This window comes from Artemia sp. Qi Xiang Cuo, chromosome 17 (assembly GCF_049724085.1).
Source record: "Artemia sp. Qi Xiang Cuo chromosome 17, ASM4972408v1, whole genome shotgun sequence".
Classification (NCBI taxonomy): Eukaryota; Metazoa; Arthropoda; class Branchiopoda; order Anostraca; family Artemiidae; genus Artemia; species Artemia sp. Qi Xiang Cuo.
In genome coordinates this window covers 1,028,627-1,049,865 of record NC_142810.1, presented here as the reverse complement: position 1 = coordinate 1,049,865, position 21,239 = coordinate 1,028,627, and the positions used below count along the sequence as shown (strand labels likewise).

General features: G+C 34.9%; 1 protein-coding gene across 1 annotated transcript in view; it reads left to right on the top strand.

Moving 5' to 3' along the window:
- LOC148941769 (uncharacterized) overlaps positions 1-21,239 on the top strand; it is a 67,948-nt gene that overhangs the window by 5,634 nt on the left and 41,075 nt on the right. Inside the window, exons 2-4 of the mRNA XM_089103603.1 lie at positions 7,177-7,331; positions 11,594-11,974; positions 16,988-17,123. Of these exons, the coding sequence (XP_088959729.1) occupies positions 7,177-7,331; positions 11,594-11,974; positions 16,988-17,123 (672 nt within the window). The remainder of the gene's footprint in view (positions 1-7,176; positions 7,332-11,593; positions 11,975-16,987; positions 17,124-21,239) is intronic.

Here is a 21,239-nt window from a genome sequence, read left to right as displayed (position 1 = left end):
TCCCCTACGGAAATAAAAAAAAAATCTCAAATTTGGAAAGTCTTATTTTCTATGGGGGGTATTTTCCGGGGGGGGGAGGTAAACGCCGGCCACCCTAATTTTTATACCTGCCACAATTTGCAATATCTCGAATGCTTAAACAAAAATTTTTGTCCAAACAACTGGTCCTGAATAGCAGTAAAAATTACCCAAAATTACTAAAAAGTTACTAAATAGCAGTAAAAATTACCTTAAAAATTACTAAAAAATTACCGGAATAGCAGTAAAAATATAAAAAATTACTCAATTATTCCACTCTTCATAAAAATTTGGTTTGCTTCAAAATTGTTTGAGTTGCGTTTTTTACGTCCGTTTTCACGAAACCTTTTTTTCGGTTTTTATTAGAATTTTGTTTATCGTGACGAATTTTTAGTGGTCCTCTCCGCTTTTGCTTAAGCGGCTCAAAAGCAAATTTTTAAACCAACCGTAACGTGGACACTTAAGATAAATCCAAACAACAATGTCAACAATTCCTGAATGGCAGTAAAAGTTATTCAAAATGCATTGTTCGGTTTTTCCCCCTCCATTTAAATTTGGAGTATATAAAAATGCGTCTCGAGTGGCGTGCTAATTCAACGCGTTTTACACAAAAAGATGTTTTTGCCGCTCTCTCTTAAACTTCGTTGAGCAGCAAAACGTGTCTTTGGTTGATGCACTGCCTCAAACACATTTTCAAACCAATTAAAGCTACTCAAATATCCAGTTTTAAGATAAAGACATTAAATTTATAAATTAGTATGTAACCATAAATAATATATTATTATACAAACAAAAAAAGTTAAAGTGAAGGCAGTACAAGGTATATTAATCCTGCGGTATATACAGATTCAATTTTAAGTTCTATTTATGTTTAACATTCTCACGATCACTGTTACTAGGACGATTAATGGTGAAATTTATCGTGATCTTGTGATATTAGTTTGATTTGCTATGCAGATGATGTCCTCCTTATCAGTTCGAGTTTTTCTACTCTACAGGCAAACCTTGATTGTTTGACATCTGGTTATAAGCTTCTAGGACTTAATTTTAGTGCTAAGACTCAATTTCTTGCTTATAAGGACTTAATTTTAAGCTTCAAGGACTTAATTTTAGTGCTGCTAAGACTCAATTTCTTGCTTATAAGGACTTAATTTTAAGCTTCAAGGACTTAATTTTAGTGCAGCTAAGACTCAATTTCTTGCTTATAATACCCAAGGCAAAGCTGTGTCTCCTTTATCTGTTGTAACAGGTATATCAAACAGTTCGTGGTAACGAACTGTAAGTAAGAAGTGACACGGTTTAATTACCTTTTCTGCCTCGGTTCCGCCTGTGCCTCCTGAGGCACCCAAAGTCCCAATGCTATAGTATTTCCCCCGCAGATGCCATGCCCCCACATCTCCCCGGACAAGGATTGTAAATTATCCAATTTGTCCATTTTTAACATGCAGGATTTATCATTGGGAAAGGGGAAATGTTTGTTAAGGGTCGGAATATCAAACATTTCATGGTAACGAACTGTAAGTAAGGAGTGACACGGCTCAATAGTAAAAAAAATTTAAAAAAATGGAATTTTGATATTAATAGATATATCAAAAGAATCGGCTTATAATGCTGATTCCAACTATATAAGATTCTTTAAGTGTAGTGTTACTTCTTTAAGGGTACGAGCCTGATAAAATTTGTCTGATTTTCAAAAAATTCGGAAACACCCCCTAAAGACCAAGGATTGTAAATGAAAATCGCACCATCAGAATCAGCGTATCCGAGAACAGTACGGTCGAAATTTCAAAGTCCCATATGCTAAAATGTGGAATTTTGTCTTTTGCCACAAGAAAGATCACGGATGCGTGTTCATTTGATTTTTTTTTCCCAGAGTTGTTTTCCCCATACGAAGAGAAATTAAAAGCTCTAGTGTCCTTGTTAAGTGACCAAAAAGATTGGAGGGCAACTCGCACTCCTCCCACCCCCCTTTTTTCCTCAAAGTCGTCCGACAAAAATTTAGAGATAGCCATGTTGTCCGGCATGGTTGAAAAGTCCAGTAACCATACCTTTGGGGATAACATGATCCCCCTCCATTGCCCCTGGGGAAAAGTCTGTAAGTCAGGAAATTTGTCCATTGCTGATGTATAGTATTTTTATTGGGAAGTATATACACATTTTTTTTTTGGGGGGGGGGAGATGTCAATTTTCTGATAGGGGGATTTTCCATGAAGAAAATTTTCCGTCTGGGAGGGAAGTTTCTAGGGCTGAGCTTTCCAAGGGAAATTTTCAACTGTGGGAATTTGCCTTAATTCCTTTTTTTATTTGGCTTGCTTTCTCTTTGCAGACTCAATTTTATATGTGGAGATCTTAAGTTGAATTGTCTGAGGGTATATTTTTACCTGGTTAGAATTGTCTAGAGTATCTTTCCGTAGGGGTGGGGAATTTTTCCATGGGGGAGTTTTCCGCGGGATAAATTTCTCAGAGGGTATTTCCTGCGGGAGCAACTTTCTACTAGGGGACGGGGGGATGTTTTCGGGAAAAAAATTTCATGAAAGGGAGGTACGATTTTAAAACAATTAGAAATTAAAGTCTTTTAAATGAAAGTGTGCTAAGAAAAAGTTTTATCGGAATCGCCCGCAAGGAATTTTTCGGTTAGAATTTTCAGCTAGAATGGAATTGTCTGGGGATTTTTCCTGGTGGGAGTTCCAAGGAGCGATTTTCCGTGTGGGGAAGAAATTTTCCACTGAGAGGGTCATTTTAATTAGAACTTTTATAAAGCTATTATTCTAATTAAATGTCCCTTGTGTTTCAGGTGTTGTTCTTAAACAATTGATAGTCTGTTCGATTGGGGTTTGTCGTTCTCTGATGTTTCTATTAAGATTTCCGCTGTATTACAGGAATAGTTTTATTTTGCAAATATATTATGTTCCTAACCCTTTAGATATAGTGGATTCATTAGAGTAAAAAGAAAAGTAAAAATGACGGCACTAGATCCAAACCGGTGGTGCTGATCTCCGTTTCGTTGCCCTTCAGCCAGGAAGTGCAATGGGGGCTGGGGGCCAGCCATCCTGTGCTTTCGCACACCCTTCCTTCTTACCTTCCCCAGATTTCTCCAAGTACCCATTTAGAGCTGGGTCGACTCTGGCTAATCTCACAGAGTAACACTACTGACCCGCGTTCCAAACCCAAATAACTGGTCACGTCAGGGATCGAACCAGTGCCCCTTGGGACAAAGAATTCTTAACCCAGCGCTCGTCCACCTAGCCAGGACGATTCTTTAGAGTGCAATGCGTTTAAGAGAAGCTTAAACCGTTTCTTTCATTTTCTGCCATTTAGTATTATTTACGAATGCTGTTTTGATTAATTTTGTAATATCAGTTTTCCTTGTTTAGAAATTTATTTTTCTTTATATTTTTTCCCTTTACTCCGCTTCTTTTTTGTATGTTGTAAGCGGGCAAAAAAAAAACTTATCTTACGTTAGTGCCTTAAAATACGTGAGATATTAATTAAAACACTTTCCGCCCCGTCGGCCCTTCTTAGGTCTGTTCATACCGGAAAATCGAGATGTTCTAAGATTTTAATTTTTCAAATATTTTCAAAAAATTCGAGGTTTCTGTGGCTGAACTCATTTTGGTGAGTGTTGCCGTAAATTGGCAAAATTCATTAATCAAGCTTGAAAACATTTTTCATCCCTAGATTAAAATGTTAATAGTATGTTGATTCCTAAAATGTCTGGACAACCAGAGACTAGGACAAAGTTTCAGACCTATCAATTGGTGTGCTTTTGATTTTGATCAGCCACTGTTTACGACGGTTATCAAGCTCTTTTTTGAAAATCCCAAAAATTTCGTTTTCGTTATTACTTCTTATTTTTAAGGTTTTTTATGCGCCCAACCCGCGTTCATAGTTTGGCCTCTAATGATGTAGGTTGCCCTGATAATTACAATCAACATTACAAATCAACTTTCATTTTTCGGGTTATTTAAAAAGATACTTTTCACTGTCATATGCCTTCAGAGGAACCCTGCATCTTCATGATTTTTTTGGTGATTTTTTTTTCTGAATTTTTAAACTTGTTTTCGTTTTTTAAATTTAGTGCTCCCTGTCAACCAAAAGCTGCATCACTGCATGTGAATGTCTTTCATTAAAGATTAGTTTCTTCGTTTTTCTTAACCTTCTAAAATATTTTTGGTTGAGTAAGTTTCCACTCAACCGATTCAAACTAAGAAATTACATTTCACTGTCCTTGATACTTACGGTTAGTTAGTACCAGGGGATCGACCTTCCCCTGGTGAAAAGAAAGATGTTTTTTTTAACTCTTTCATAAAACAATTCTTAATTTCATTTTATTTGGCGTAGAAAGTAAAATCAACAGAGTATTGGATGTCAGGGTATTTTCGACGTCTGTGTGTCTTTCATTCGAAAAACGTTTTTAAATTAATTAAGGCTCTAAAAGAATCCTTTTTTACACCGGAAAATCATAAAATGTTAATTATAAAAAAAGAATTGTAGTACACTTTTCGAGACAAAATTTAAATGTATGTTCACAACTATTGCTTGTTTAATAAGATAAATAATGAGGGGAAAAATTGAAGTATATTGAGTCAATTAAACTGCAACATTAGCAGTTATTAAACTGCAGCACTTTCAATTAAACAGAAGATGCCTAATATTCTTTGTGGTTTTTCTGCAAATTAACCGCTTTTACAACGATCTTACCAACTGTTGATATCGGTCAATGAAAGTGACCAGCAAATCGGCAAAAATTGCAGCTGAGCTACGAGAGAGAAAATTATTGTTACTACAACTGGTAACTCGCTGTAGTACTGAGCCCTAGGCCAACCGGCCAATAGAGTTACCGGCCAATAGCATCGGCCAATACATCTGTGGCTGCTCCTCTTCCATCCCAATCGTTAATTAATGCCAAGTTATCTGTTATTGACACCAACAGTTGTTAACAGTATGATCGTAGACAATATTGAGACTTTTTCTGAAGGGGGAATACGGTTTGAAATTTTTGTGAAAATAGGGAATAGTTTGTAACTTTATTTATTGGTTTATCTTTACGCTTAGAGCACTAAAACTCAGCACAAGATACTTAGGTAGAGGAGGGAGGTGAGAGGAGTAACACCAAAATGGTGATTTTAATATTTTGAAACGCTTCTGAATCTTCATTTTTGTTCCAAAAAGCTACTTTTATAGACACAAGCCTCTAGAGTAATCAGAAGGCCTTACCCTCCCCAGGGTTTTCGTGAAATTGTACTTCTGTCTTCTGGATGAAACTTGTCGCCATCTAACGGTTAATGAGAAAGTTCTATGACAATACTAGACTGTAATGAAAATTTGGGAGTGGGTAATAAGGGTCCTCAGTACTTGCCTTGAGGAATCTCTTTAATCTCTCCAAAATGTCCTGATACATGGTAGTATCATGGTATTTGCTCTCTATTATACTTATCAACCATTTACTATCATAATTCAGTTCAAAGACGTTCTCTCTTTTATCCTCCAAGATTTTTCCTAGTCAGACATCAAATGAAACACTTGCATTCATGCAAGTGGGAGGGTATAAGGATGGAGGATTTGAATGGATTAGGATGGAGAGTAGCGTGCGTAGCTGTGTTGGCCTCAGGCGGCCTGGTGCTGCAATGAGTAGTATTAGCAGTAAAACCAGGAACTTACGTGGACAGGGAGGGCTTGGGGCCTGGGCCTTCACCCTAAAATCCAAAATTTTCAAATATTTCCGGGTATTTCTTATTAAAATTGTCAAAAATTATTGAATCCCCGAAAAAAATTCCTGTATGTATGTCTGTCTATTACTATTTCGAAAGAGTAGTAAATCCTAACGAATCTGTGTCACATTCAATTAACTGTAGAATGCGCCCAATTCAGATTGCTTTTCTTATAAGATGAGAAAATTCCTAAATTCAATTTATGTATGGCTTCAAATATAGAGGAAATAATCACTACTCAGATAATACTTTCTCTGCTACTAAATCAGACTCATATAGCATGGGAAAAAAATGAGAAAACTTTTAAATATCCATCACCTCTGAGGCCTGTAATACCTACTAAAATGACGCATGAAAACCAATAGAGGAAAGGATATAATAAATGAAAAATCAAATAGGTAAGGAAACGAGGATTTTGTCAGACACTGGCAAAATATGAAAACAAAGGACAAGCAAATATTTCGACAAGGACCTCCGCCAAGTCCTCCTCAGTGCTAAACAAAAAAAAATCTAACCTCTCGAAGTGAACCTAACAAGAGTAGAATAGATACTGAATAAAAAAAAGCCAGAAGTAAATGAAAGAAAAATTCACCAGTTGGATTGAACAAATGTTCTTTGCCTCGAAATAGACTTAGCCTTTCTGCAACTTCGATTTTCATTAGATGTGCGGACAGGTTGTTTTAAATTAGACTGGGCGAAAAATATTGATTGAGTATTTCGAAATTAAGTTGTTATAAATTAGGCCTAAGGAAATATCTCCTGTGTTATCTACTAAAGTGTCACAACTTTCACCTTCAAAAACTAACAAATGAAATTATTTTTTAAATATTTACTGTATCTGATTTGTGGATTTAATTAAAATACACTTAACAAGTAATTTAGTAACTAGCCTACTCAGAAATGCATAGTGTTACCCCCGATATTCGACACGATAGACTAAAGTCGGTACTCAGTGGCATAATATTGATAGATTGAAAGTGGTGTCATTTGGAGAGAGAAACTAACCCCATAAGATTTTTGCTCCCCTCTGCCCTCCAAGATTTTGAAAATACCCGTTTAAGTATTTTATTGAAAAAATTAGAAGCAACAAAATTGATTTCCCCCCCCCCCCTCTTCCATGAACTGGCACCTTTTGAATTGATATTCTTTAAAATATTTATAGTTTCGATGCAGAAGCACTACCCATTGTCTGAAACCCGTTTTCAGAATTGTCTGAAATGTGATTACCTCGCTTAACAACGCCACAGCAAACCCAATTTAAGGCTATAGCACAAAGTGGTTACCTTCCTGCCCTGAATATGTCCTCGGTACGATTATTTCCCCTTTGTGTTATTTCTGATTGAAGTTTTTAATATATAATTTTTGTTTCAGTCTTAACAATCAACTTTTAATGAATTCTGATGCTTCCATTTTCTTTTCATATTAAATTTTTACTATTGCGTTGCAGAGCCTATAAGTAATCCTCTGGCCACTGAAAATGGAGAAGACACCGTTTCTACAATTAGCCAACCAGACCCAGGTGAGCAATTGCTCTTACCCGTCGCTGAGACTGGAAATTGCTCTGTAAATGCAGTTACAAATGCAGAAAACCTGAGTAAACAGGTAATTGATTTCAATTTTTATTGTTTCAAATGCGGTAATTATCGTTATTGTTTGTCGTTACTATATATTAATGTAATTGTAATATAAAGATCAAAGACAGTTTGGGAGGATCAAAGTTGCTCCTCTACCCAAAAAATGATCCCAAACTCCAGAACAACAAAACTATTACAAATCCGTTGTTTGGGTAGTTTGGGAGGGTTTGATGTTAAGGAAAATTGGTAAATGTGGTAAACAATTCGATTTGGGTAGAGGAGCAACTTTGATCCTCCCAAACTGTCTCCCAAACCCAAACTACCCAAATTTGATTCTTGATCATTGACCCTCATCATTATAATGATGAAGCAACTTTGATCCTCCCAAACTATTTTTAAAACGATACGTCTTTCGGTGGTATCCAATGGTAAATGGTGGATTTTGAGAGGAGAGGAGAGCCATATGTGTAACTTTTGTAATATACTAAACTGATAGTAAATAATAATAAAAGAATGGTGGCCCTGGCCTCTTTTGCGTCCGTGGCAAAATATTGAGTTGTCCCCCCTCCCTGTCTCCAAAAAATTTCATTTATAACTCAATCTGGATACAAAATATCACAAGAAACGTTAAAACTACTTAAATTCTGTTTGCTTACTTTTATTTTCAAGAGATGATGATGAAGATACAAGAAAAATGAAAATTTCGGATTAAATTTGCTTATACTTACTGCCAACTGCACCCTCTACTTTATTTTAGTAAAAATGAAATTAAAAAAATTGCAAAATGACAATCACTGTTAAATTGTTTATTTGAAATTTTGCGCCCCCCAAATTTCTGCATCCGGGCAAGTGCCCCCTCTGAAACCACCTCTGAATAAACGGGATGGTACAAAGAGTATTGGAGACAGAAATTTGAAAATTTAAGTTCGTCTTTGAGAATAAAAACATTTAATGCCATATAACGTTATATAACAAGATCATCAATTTAATTATAAAATCCAAATTTCTTTTTGCTTGTTTACTTTATATTAGTCTTACATTGGGTTAAAGATTATACAATCTCTTCTCCTAAAGGGCACAACAAGTATATTATTTTCAACCAGTCTATAATCATCAGACTAACCTAGCCGTTAATATTGTTATAAGAAATAGTTGAAAGTAATGCTTCCATAAAATTTTGGACCTGATCCAAATTGAAAAAAACAATAGAAATTTAAATTTGATGAACTAAATTTAAGCTTAATAGTCGTTTTTTATTTCCGCTGGAAAACACTGCATAGGTAGAGATGTTAGTTATGTTCAATTCTTGTAAAACCGGTGATTAAAATTAAACGCTTCCAGTCTTCATAGTTATCATGCTCTGTGATTGGGGCATGGTTGTCGTAATTATATATGACTCTGATCTACCATGGGCGATTTCAATACTAACTTTCCTTCCTGGGTAGCAGTGAACTCATTTCAAAAATTGAATTTTAAAAAAAGTTTGTTTTTTACTGAAAGTAAGGAGAGACATTAAAACTTAAAACGAAAGAAATTATTCCGTATATGAAAGGGGCTGTCCCCTCCTCAACGCCTCGCTCTTTACGCTAAAGTTTGTATTGTTTTAAAAATTGGAGTTGTGGCAGAGTCAAAATTTAGCGTAAAGAGCGAAGCATTGAGGAGAGGCCAGCCCTTCCTCTCTTACCACGAACTGTTTGATGAAGCATAATTACTAGCACTTGATCTGAGATACAAATCCTCCGAAGAAACCAACTTTACTTGTTCTGGCTAAATCTGATTTCTCTCTGGACTGTACTCTGGGAGGGAATACCGGAAATTTACTTACAATTCATTGTCTTACTGGATATACTGTAAGCGTAGCAGTGACATAATTTCGTCAAAATCCTGGGGGGGGGGGCAAAGTTGGCGGCAATTTTCGTAAATCAAGTGAAAACTGAAAAATAAGCCATATAGTACCATAAAGGTAAAGATACAGTAAAGAAAACTGATCTGTTTCTGTGGATGCTTGAATTATGCAGGCATATCTTAGTTTTGACTAGATTTTTGAAGAAACTACATTTTAGCTGGTGCGGCAAAAACTTGGGTCGGGAAGGGGAGGGGTAAAACCTAGGTCTGAGATTGGCAGTTGCCCCCCTCCCCCACTGCCCCATAGAAAATCACGCCCCTCGAGTGTAGGAAAATGTGTCATCTTTTATCAGCATATCATATTCTTTGGTATTAGTATTAAGACAGATTAGATTCATATTTTATTATTTCCAAAGTATTGATACCTAAGCATATCATTATAATTTGGACATTGGCCTGGATATATAAGACTAAAGATGCATGATTTGGTTTAAGATTCGTTTGTTTACCAGTCCCCCCCCCCTCCTTGGCTATTTGCCTGCAAATAACGAGTAATAAGCGTATATATATATATATATATATATATATATATATATATATATATATATATATATATATATATATATATATATATATATATATATATATATATATATATATATATATATATATATAACGAAAGAAAACGAGCAAAAATGGGGTTTTTTATAGGCCAAATAAAAGTACTGAAAAAAAACACAACAAAGCGAATATTTCGAGAGGACAAACGCCTCTCTTCTTTAGCGCGATACGAAATAATGTATCCAAAAACAAACGCGGAAAATCAATGTGAAAAGAACCAAAAAACCAATAACTTAAAGATGAATAAAATTCAATAAAAGCCAAAAATTAAAACCAAATACCTAACAACCATAAAAGCGAGTTATTCGCCAATATCCGCGTTTTGCACAAAATCCAAAAAATTATGAACTGCCATCGACGGATACTAGCGAACAACTGAGAGAGAAAAGAAAACAATTCACTCACTCCAAAACAAAACCTAAGGGGTTGTGAACAACCCCTTAGGACTCAAAGGGTGTCTGCAAGAAATACATCTATTAAAATCCGAAGTCAGATGACATAGTTTTCCAACTTATTTAATTGCTGGTTCGTTTTATTTTTGAGTGAATGAATTTTTCTTTTCTCTCTCAGTTGTTCGCTAGTATCCGTCGATGGCAGTTCATAATTTTTTTTGAATTTTGTGCAAATCGCGGATATTGGCGAATAACTCGCTTTTATGGTTGTTAGGTATTTGTTTTTAATTTTTGGCTTTTATTTATCTTTTAATTTTTTGGTTCTTTTCACATTGACTTTCCGCGTTTGTTTTGGATACATTATTTCGTTTCGCGCTAAAGAAGAGAGGCGTTTGTCCTCTCGAAATATTCGCTTTGTTGTGTTTTTTTCAGTACTTTCATTTGGCCCATAAAAAAAAAACCATTTTTGCTCGTTTTTATTTATTTATGTGATGTCAGGCCAATGTGGTTTTAATTAATATAATTGCTTTTTTTAGTAGTTAGGAGTTGAGGAACAAGTCTTTTACGATTGGGGAACAATGTAGAATTAATTGCTCTTTGATTGCTGTTTTGATGCTTGCTCTCGGTCCCCTTAAGCAGGGGCGTCTTGAGGCTCATTTTATTGGAGGGCGATCTTCGTAAATTTTACCGAATCGCTACCTGATTTATGCCGAAGTTTCTGCGGAAATCAAGAATTTTGCTAAATTTTGGCCGATGTTGTAAAATTTCTGCCGAAATTTTCGCCGCCGGTGAAAATTTTACCGAATGCCAAAGAAGTTGGGGGGGGGGGGCTCCCCGGCCCCTCCTCGGGACGCCCCTGCTCTTAAGGCTTGTTTTCTGGTCGATCTGCGCTGGACGTAGCGCAGACCAGCCGAGCCGGCCAAAATTACTGTATGAGAAAAAGAAGAAAACAACAATTAAACAAATTCGAACCTTATGCAAAAACATTCCTTTTAGTTTTTATAGAAGCATTCCCACCTTATTAACCCTAAAAAGGGCTTAATCAGAGTTATACTGAAAAGAATTCTGTATCCGCAATTTAGAGTGAGAATTTTTATTTTAATTCTATTAATATAAGCTTTTCCGTATTTGCATTAAATGTTCTTTTTAGTTCTATTCTAATGACATGAAAGGAGTTAAACCAAAACTAAGAGATATGACAATTTGATAGTACATATATATATATATATATATATATATATATATATATATATATATATATATATATATATATATATATATATATACCCCTCTAGTAGAAACCGTTAGATATGATCAAATGAGAATTTTCTTTTCCATGTTACTACTGTTTGATCGTATTATATTTCTATGTCTAGAAAACAGCCCTGTCCCCAGGTTGTTCACATTATTAATGATACAATATTCTTTTTAGGCAATACAGTTCAGTGATTGTCCAGATCTCTACCCCGAAACCATAAGCTCAGAGGAATTCAAAGTTCCTTTATTAATTAAATTGAAAAAAGACCCAAAAATGTATGCTGAAATGTGTCAACCTGAAAAGCTTATAAATTTTTTCAAATGTCTGGATTTACATTGCTCGTACACTACATCAGTTGAAATGGAATTTGAGATGCACTTGATATGCCATGAAGAAGAAGAAGAGAACCATTTGGATTGCTGCTATTGTCTTACCAAGTTTAAAACCGCCATTAGCCTCACTTCGCATATGGTGACTAAACATCGATACTGCACATACCAGTGTCCTTTCTGCTTTTATCGTTCAACAACAGTTTTTAATGTTTTAAGTCATGCAGTAAGTGTCCTTTAATTAATTCCAAGTTAATATAAGGGAAGGGGGCTTTCGGCTGGCCCCCTCTCCTCAACAAACGTTGATATTTCTCGCAATTTTCTTTATGAATCTCATAATTGCTATGTTTAACTTTTTTGTGCTTCTTATTTGCCCTCCCCCTCCTCCTTGCTGAAAGAAATTTTGAATGCGTGGCCAATTAACCTGTTGCATTTCATTATAAGTATTATATTTCTCTCCATAAAAAGGCCAGTTTAAAGAGCAGTGTTGTCGATTTCTGGTAAAAAATACTGCCATCACACACACACACACCCCTTGCTTTCTTGTATAAGTATATCCCTGTCCTTACGTTTTACTGGCATAATCCTATTTGTTTAATCCTAATGAGTGCTCAAAATCGTAGCCAAAGCAAGACTCAAAATTATGAGGACTTAATTACTAAAAATTGGATTTAAAAACTAACCATTGACAAGAGGAGCTCGAGACAGCTTAGAGTTATACCACTCCTAGGACATAGAAAACTTTTATCTTTTTCTGTATTTGTGACCTTAGGTAGGTGGGTACGTGGCAAGGCCGTATCCAGGGGGGGGGGGTTACCCGGTTTGAACCCCCTTCCCCCCGAAGTGTTTGACCGACTCGAAAATATGTCGAAAATTAGTAAAACCTAGGTAAAAATCAGTAAAATTAGTCGAAAACTGAGTCAAAAATTAGTAACCCCCCCCCCCAAAAAAAGTCAAAAATTAGTAAAACCTCCCCTGAACAAAAATCCTTGATACGGCCCTGGTACGTGGGGTCCTTTTAAAATCTCAACATTTTTAAAATCTCAAAGCCCGCCTCCATTTATACATCAATGCCCACTTTAATATATATATATATATATATATATATATATATATATATATATATATATATATATAACCTACATTTGTCATTTAATTTGCCGTTTTTTTGTTTTTTTTTTATAAATCAGTTGACGCATACATGCCTGTTCTGCATTTTTTGCCGAATGTGTTTCACTATATCCGAGGGTAGAAGGTCCATGCCTTGCCTTTAAATGACTTGCTACTAGCCGGTTTTCTAAATTTGACCAATTGACAAATAAACAGGTTTCGCGATTTAAGTTTAGCAATGCTTGACCAAAGAAAATGCTATAACCTAACCTTCGATATCATTTGTTGGGCTGGATCGAATTGACCATATTTCAGCTCAGCGCCGCCATGTGGTTCGGTTTCTGCAAGTACCTCTTTTCATCACCATTATTATTAGTTACGCATTTTTCAGGATAGTTCACGAGATCAAAGACAAAGTTAACGCTACTAATCGATCTTGACAAACGCTTTGTAATTTCTGATGGTGTTTTTTTTTTTTTAATCTCTAGTTACAACTATTTTAAATAGTTGACGTGATCCAAAGCAGTTTGTACGTTCCCAGTTGGGGAACGTACATACTGCCCCCCTTGATTTCTCACCCTAATTTCTTCACCCTCATTACTAGTTTCTTCCATTTTAGAAAAAAATTATGTGATCAAAGACAGAATTTGCGTTTGAAACGCTAACAATCAGTCAGTGTTTCCTTAAAGAAAAGATAATATATTTCTCAATATTCGCATTATTACGAGGATGTGCAATCTTTATCGGGTGATGAAAGGGGGAATTGTCTAACCTAACCTGATGGTTGTGCCCAACTATTCCTATACAATTTTCAAGGTCTAGTGAATGTCGTTTGTCTCTAAGTCTTCGGCCCTTTTTACATTTGTAACCGATAGGAATAATATGCTAAGACCTTTTGCCGATTGTGTTACCTCAGAAAAGATACAAATTAACTGGTACAAAAAGATTCGTTCTGGTGTCAATGTTAATGACACTTTCTGCAAGCACTTACGTCTATTAAATAGGAAAAGAAGTTACAGCAACTTTCACTTCTCTTAATTAATGCGATTCTCTCCTGAGGTGTTATTAATAGTATAATCCTTTTATTCTCATTGGCCAATTAATAAAAGTGGGCGGAGCTTGATCTCGCTTATAAGGAGCTTTCTCTCTATGCGCCACCATTTGTCGGATCACAGTTTAAGTATATACCAGTAGCAAAATCTTTTTCCAAACATGACATACATTTCTTAGCGCATAACTAGACTCTGAGCATATACATCAGAGCCATAGTTTCAGTTGCTACTTGGTTTTCCATCGGAAACGCGAAGGCGAGGTCACGAATCTCGTATGATTTTAGATCGGTGCCAAAAATTTTCAATGGGGAGTATAGGACTTTTTGCTACTGTATATTACCTTTACTGTGACTCGGATTGCCGGAAGTAGGAAGCGTCTAGAATAGAGTAGAAGAAAACAACTTTGCTCAAACATAACTCATTGGCACACATCTTGCACTGGTTATGTGGAAGGGGAGATGTCTAGGGAAAAATATAAGAAAACCAGCTTTGTTAGACCCACTTCATTGGCCTGGATGGGACACAATTCCATGAAAGCCATTGGTTGTTTTATTCCTGTGATAATTCAGTAGATAATCTACTTAGATAATCGGGTAAAAGATTAGCGGCATATAAACGATTAAAATATCTGTGGTGCCCGGAAACTTGATATAAAATATTTTATTTTGAAGGAATATATATATTCTTATATATATATCAAACAAATCGTGGTAACGAACTGTAAGTAAGGAGCGACCCGGCTCAATGGTAACCGAAACTCTAAAAAACGGAATTTTGATACCAATAGATACATCAAAAGAATCAGATTTTAATTCTGATTTCAAATATATAAGTTTCATCAAGTTACCCATCAAAAGTTACGCGCCTGAGAAAATTTGGCTGATTTTCGAAAAAAGGGGGAAAGACCCCCTAAAAGTTATAGAACCTTAATGAAATTCACACCATCATATTCAGCGTATCAGAGAAACCTACTGTAGAGGTTTCAAGCTCCTATCTACAAAAATGTGGAATTTTGCATTTTTTGCCAGAAGAAAGATCACGGGTGTGTGTTTATTTGTTTGTTTGTTTGTTGTTTTTTTTCCAGGGGTAATTAAGTGACCAAAAAATCGAGGGCACCTAGGCCCCCTCCCACGCTCATTTTTTTCTCGAAGTCACCGAATTAAAATTTTGAGATAGCCATTTTGTTCAGCATAGTCGAAAATCTAATAAATATGTCTTTTACGATGACTTAATCCCCCACAGGTCCCAGGGGAAGGGATGCAAGATATGAACTATGCCCATTGATTACATATTGTATTGGTTATTGTGAAGTATACAGAAATTTTCAGGAAGGATTTTTTCTGGTGGGGGGGGGCTGGAGGAGGGGGTTAATCGGGAGAATCTTTCCGTGGAGGATGTTTCTTTTGGGGTAAGGGATATTTCTATGAAGGGGGCGCCGGATTTCCAAGCATTATTGAAAAAACGACCAGAAATTAAATTAAAAAAAACAAGTTTTTTCAACTGAAAGTAAGAAGCAACATTAGAACTTAAAATGAACAGAAATTATTACGCATATTAGGGGGTTCTCCCCCATGTCAATACCTCGCTCTTTACGCTACAGTTTTTTTTAGTGCTTTCAAAAGAGCTATATATTCTAATTAAACGGCCTTTGTGATTCAGGGGTTTTTGAATTAAAATTTTTTTTAACTTTTAACGTAAAAAGTGTGGTATTGACTAAGGGGAGAACCCCATCATATACGTAATAACATATACGTAATAAAAAAAAACAAAAAAAAAACAAGCGATGCGGCTCAATAGTAATTGAAACTTTTAAAAACGAAACTTTGATGTCAATAAATGTATCAAAAGAATGGGCTTATAATGCTGATTCTAAATATATGAATTTTATTAAGTTTAGTATTACTCATCAAAGGCTACGAGCCTGAGAAAATCTACCTGATTTTTTAAAGAGGGGGGAAACATCCCCTACAAGAGAAAGAATTTTAATGAAAATCACACTGTCAGATTAAGCGTATAAGAAAACCCTATTACATAGGTTTCAAGCTCGTATCTGCAAAAATCTGCAACTTTGTATTTTTGCCAGAAGAAAAATATACGAATATAGAAGTTCGTTACGTAAGTTAATTTGTAAATTACGTCAGAACCAAATTTACAGACAGCAATTTAGCAAAAGAAAAGTAAAATTTTTATGCAATTTTTTTTTACTTATTCAATGACGGTGAGCCAAAATAAAAGCTGCATTAACTAAAAAATGATCAGAAATTAAATTTTAAAAAAACAAGTTTTTTAAACTGAAAGTAAGGAGCGACATTAAAACTTAAAACGAATAGAAATTATTCCGTATATGAAAGGGGCTATACCCTCCTCAACGCCTCGCTCTTTACGCTAAAGTTTGACTCTGTCTCACAACTTTATTTTTTAAAACAATAAAAAACTTTAGCGTAAAGAGCGAGGCGTTGAGGAGGGGACAGCCCCTTTCATATTCGGAATAATTTCTGTTCGTTTTAAGTTTTAATGTCGCTCCATACTTTCAGTTTAAAAAACTTGTTTTTTTATTTAATATATGTATATATATATATATATATATATATATATATATATATATATATATATATATATATATATATATATATATATATATATATATATTATGTACATATATATTCGTTATTTTATGGGTGTTTTTTTTGTTCAAAATATGTGATATGGTTTTCGACTGTCAAATTCAGAATTTGTATTAAATTTTCTTTGACTTCCGCTACATTCTTTTTAAGTTTTTTTTTTTTTTAACTTTGTGGGCTTTTTTTGTTGTCAGTAATTTTAATCAATTAATATATCAATCAAATATTTTGTTTATTTCTCTTAATTTAATATTATTGAAAATAATTGCAATTTATTTAAGAACGGTAATCAGTTAGATTATTAATATACCGAGTTAAATATAGATATTTGAATAATTTGCTTAGAAGCTGTAAAGAGATGGATCAACTAAATATATTTATTTATTTTCAATATAACAATGACCAAATAAATTTAATATTGTAAATGTAATTTATTATAATTGATCCTTTTTTCAGACTGTGGTCCATAAAGTCAAACTTAGTAAAGGTGAGGTGCTGGATCCGGCTACACCTATTGCAGTTGATCTACTTCTGAAGTTTCATGCAGCCACTCCTTCGGATAAAATGAAGCCGTATCCTTGTGTTGTTTCTGGTGAGTGTTGGTTATCTTTTAACAAACGCAGAAAAGTGGAATGCATTGTATGCATATCCCAGCGGTTACGCCTAAAGATCGTATTTGGCGTTTCTGTACTTCTTAAATGGACAGAAGTATTTTTAAAGCTTTTATCAAAGGGTGGACCAACAGCAGTGGTAGTTCTCACCTCTATTGCACCCGTGGCAAAAATCCTGATCATTTTGTCCTACTGATTTGTCCTACAAATCAGTAGTTTGTCCAACATGTTTTTTTTGTTTTTTTTGTCCTACTGATTCCCCCCTTGATATATTTCACCTGATATTTGATTTATTAATTATTATTTTCTTCGGTTTTTGTGGATGTATTTTTGGAATTTTAAAAAAGACAGATAGGATTTTTTAGACCGAGGATTTGCATATATCCGGGTTGAAGCGGTAGCTAGCAACCTATTAAGAGACGATCGCGTCCAATGTTAAGAAATATAAAATTGTTTACTAAGGCTTGTGTACCTTGAATCTCATTTCATAGCTATTTTATTAATGCTGATTTTGATATCAAAACGTAGAGGTTGCAGCTTGATTGGGATTTCAACATTACAAGGAATGATTTAGTTGTTGTTTTTTTTTTTTTTTTTTTTTTTTTCAAATGCGTTATAAATTATGGTCAGGTAGTATCTGCTTGTTCTCATTGGTCAAACAGCGAAAAAAGGGCAGGATTTGATCTTTTTTTTTTTTTTCGAGAATGATCGATACACCTTAAAAGACTAGAGAATTTCCACTAGTCTTAATCATAGCTATGAGGGAGAGGGGTGCAATCTGGGAGTAGGAGAATGCAATCTGGGAGGGGCCAATTGCCTCTTTAGATTTGATTGTTCTCGCTGTATTTTAAAAAATACCTTTTTTGTATTGTCAATGAAAAAAATGTAAGATTTTGAAAAATAACCTTTTTGTGTCGTCATAAAAAAAAATCCTTGCCCCCCTCCCCTCGGCCTACATTTTGTAAATTGATGCCCTTGACTGGAAATAAGTTGAGAGTCAGTGTTTGTATTTTTGATAGTCCATTTTGGGGCTGGATTTCCTTTTTTGGACAACAGTGGATCTTGGCGTTACATAAGAACTTGAGTAGAATCGAATCGTCAAAGTATTTGGCAGCCAAAAAAGTGGATATCGAGTTATAAATATCCTCCCCGTTGTCGTTCCCTCATTTCGTTCTCACTGACTGTTTTAAATTTTACCCTTCTTCAATCGTCAAACTGATTCCCATGCCATTTTGTGATTATCCCTTTGTGCTCTTTGTCTCCATCTACCTCATCCTTCCATTCTCGTACTAGTATTATCTTTGACTGTTGCGAATGTTACTCTTTTTTTAAATCCTCAAACACACTTCCTCTCGCTGTGTACTCATTTCTTTGTGCGCTTTTTTGTTTCGCCTTCCTCTCATTTTGTTTTTACGTCAATACAACATTTTATCGTTATAATTTCTACCTTATTTCAGTTCTTAAAAGCCATTTCCTTTGCCTCCGTCTCCCCCTCATCTTGTTGTTGCACTAATATGATGTTTGGACGCTGTAAATTTTACTTTCCTTCAATCCTTGAAACCCACGCCCTCTCGCAATGAACTATTACCTTTATTACTTTTTTCACCGTCTTTCCCCCGTCTTATTTAATATGTTCTTTGATCGCTGTGAAGTTTACTTTCTTTCAATCTCTGAAACCAAATCCCTATATATCTTTTGTCACCTCCCTTTCCCCTTGTACCAATTTAAATATGAACATTTTTAGGATGTATATTTCTTCGACCATAAATCAGTACATCTATAAATAGTATTTGTGTAAAACTCATATCCTAAACTATAATTGACCATGTCCGTAAACTCTAGAGAAAAGCACCAAAGGTGTCAAGCCACCTCGGTCAGTGGCTTTAAATGATTGTTTGCATGTTATTCCAAGCAAATTAATGGTCCTGTGTCAATTCTAAATTCTTGGTCAACCTTCCTAAGACCATAGGCGGGCGTACCTTGTTTGCCTCTCATTACAGGCAATCTAATGGTCATATGTTAAATTTAAATTATTGGTCAACCTGCCTGAGACTCTAGGCAGGCGTCTCTTTCCAAAAACTAACACACAAGTATTTGTCCAATAATAGAGTTATACTTACTCGTGCCATTTAAACACTTTTGCCTCTCAATTACTTGGACTATCTGTCTTGGCTTTTCTACAATTAGCCATGTCTTGATGCCTACTGCAAAATATTTGATTTTCAATTCAAATGATGCCTCCCTTCCATTTTAGGAAAAAATACAGGTACGAAATATTTCAGTAAAAGATTTATTAAGACAAACTCTTACAAAGAAGGAAAACGAATACAAATCTTATATTGTTGTCTTTTAATGAGATGGATCTGCTTGCCCATAATTAGCACAAAGTTTTTGTAATCTTAATTAGCACAATAATTAGCACAAAGTTTGTGTAATCTTGGTATCGATAATGAGATGACTGCATGAATCTCCATTTCTATAACCAAGCGAACACGATATTTGGGTTTTATTTCAGCTAATACAGAAAATTCTATTTTGTGTAAATATTAAATTAAAAAAAACAAGTTTTTTTAACTGAAAGTAAGGAGCGACATTAAAACTTAAAACGAACAGAAATTATTCCGTATATGAAAGGGGCTGTCCCCTCCTCAACGCCTCGCTCTTTACGCTATAGTTTTTTATTGTTTTAAAAAATAAAGTTGTGAGACAGAGTCAAAATTTAGCGTAAAGAGCGAGGTGTTGAGAAGGGGACCACCCCTTTCATATACGGAATAATTTCTGTTCGTTTTAAGCTTTAATGTTGCTCATTGCTTTCAGTTAAAAAAAAACTTCTTTTTTATATTTAATTTTTGATAGTTTTTTAAATATTGCTCGGAAATCCGGTGCCCCCTTCATAGAAATGTCCCTTCCCCCAAAGAAACATCCTCCATGGATAGAGCCTCCCCCATAACCCTCTCTTCCCCCCCCCTCCCACCAGACAAAAATCCCTCCTGAAAACTTCTGTATACTTCCCATTAACCAATACTATATATAAACAATGGGCAAAGTTCATAACTTGCAGCCCTTCCCCCGGGAACTGTGGGGGATTAAGTCATTCTCAAAGACATTAATTAGATTTTGGACTATGCTGAACAAAATAGTTATCTCAAAATTTTGATTTGGTGAGTGCGAAAAAATGAGCGTTGGAGGGGGCCTAGTTGCCCTCCATTTTTTTGGTCACTTAAAAAGGGCACTAGAACTTTCAATTTCCGTTCGAATGAGTCCTCCCGTGATATTCTAGGACCACTGGTTCGATAGGATCACCCCTGGAAAAAACACGCATTTATGGCTCCTTACTTAAAGTTCGTTATAACAAACTGTTTGAAAATTTTGCGAAAGGCATCAATGCTTTTTAAGAAGCTTTTTGACAAAATATTATATTCACTTTTAATATCTAGTCAAAATTAAATTAGTGATGCGCTCTAGAAATTATATATTAAACAATAAGCACAGGCTTATTATATAAAGTTTTCTTTCTCATTACTTGTTAATTTAAATTCATCATCTTCTTCGATAAATGAATCCTGTACCAACGCATATTTTGTAAAATCGAGATCATGATAATTATTTAGTAAATTAATTAACAATTCAGATCGGTTTTATTATTACTTCACACTTAAATTGCAAATACTCACAAATACATTTAACAAACAAATTCTGGGCCATAATCCATAATAACTGGCCCTCTAGGTCAATCCTGTTGAGGGAGCATCCAAGTGTTCTACAAATGGATTTTTGTTTGCTTCTATATTATCTTGGGTGCACAAATTTAAAAGTGGAAACATGTCAAACTTTTTTTTTCAAATTTGACTTTCATAGCTCAATTTTTGTATGAATGCTTTCGCATAATCTTTTTTAAGTCAACAGATACATCTTTGGCCCTTACATTGATATATTCAAAAAGCTTGATTTTGCTAAAATATTCACCAAATATGTCAGTTCAATAATTAAATTACCATCCCTAAACATACTTGCGTCTTTTTTTTCGATAAAAATTGCAATTTATTCTTGAGTAGCCTCTGAATCACTTAGGCACGAGATAGCAAGCGTTCTTCACT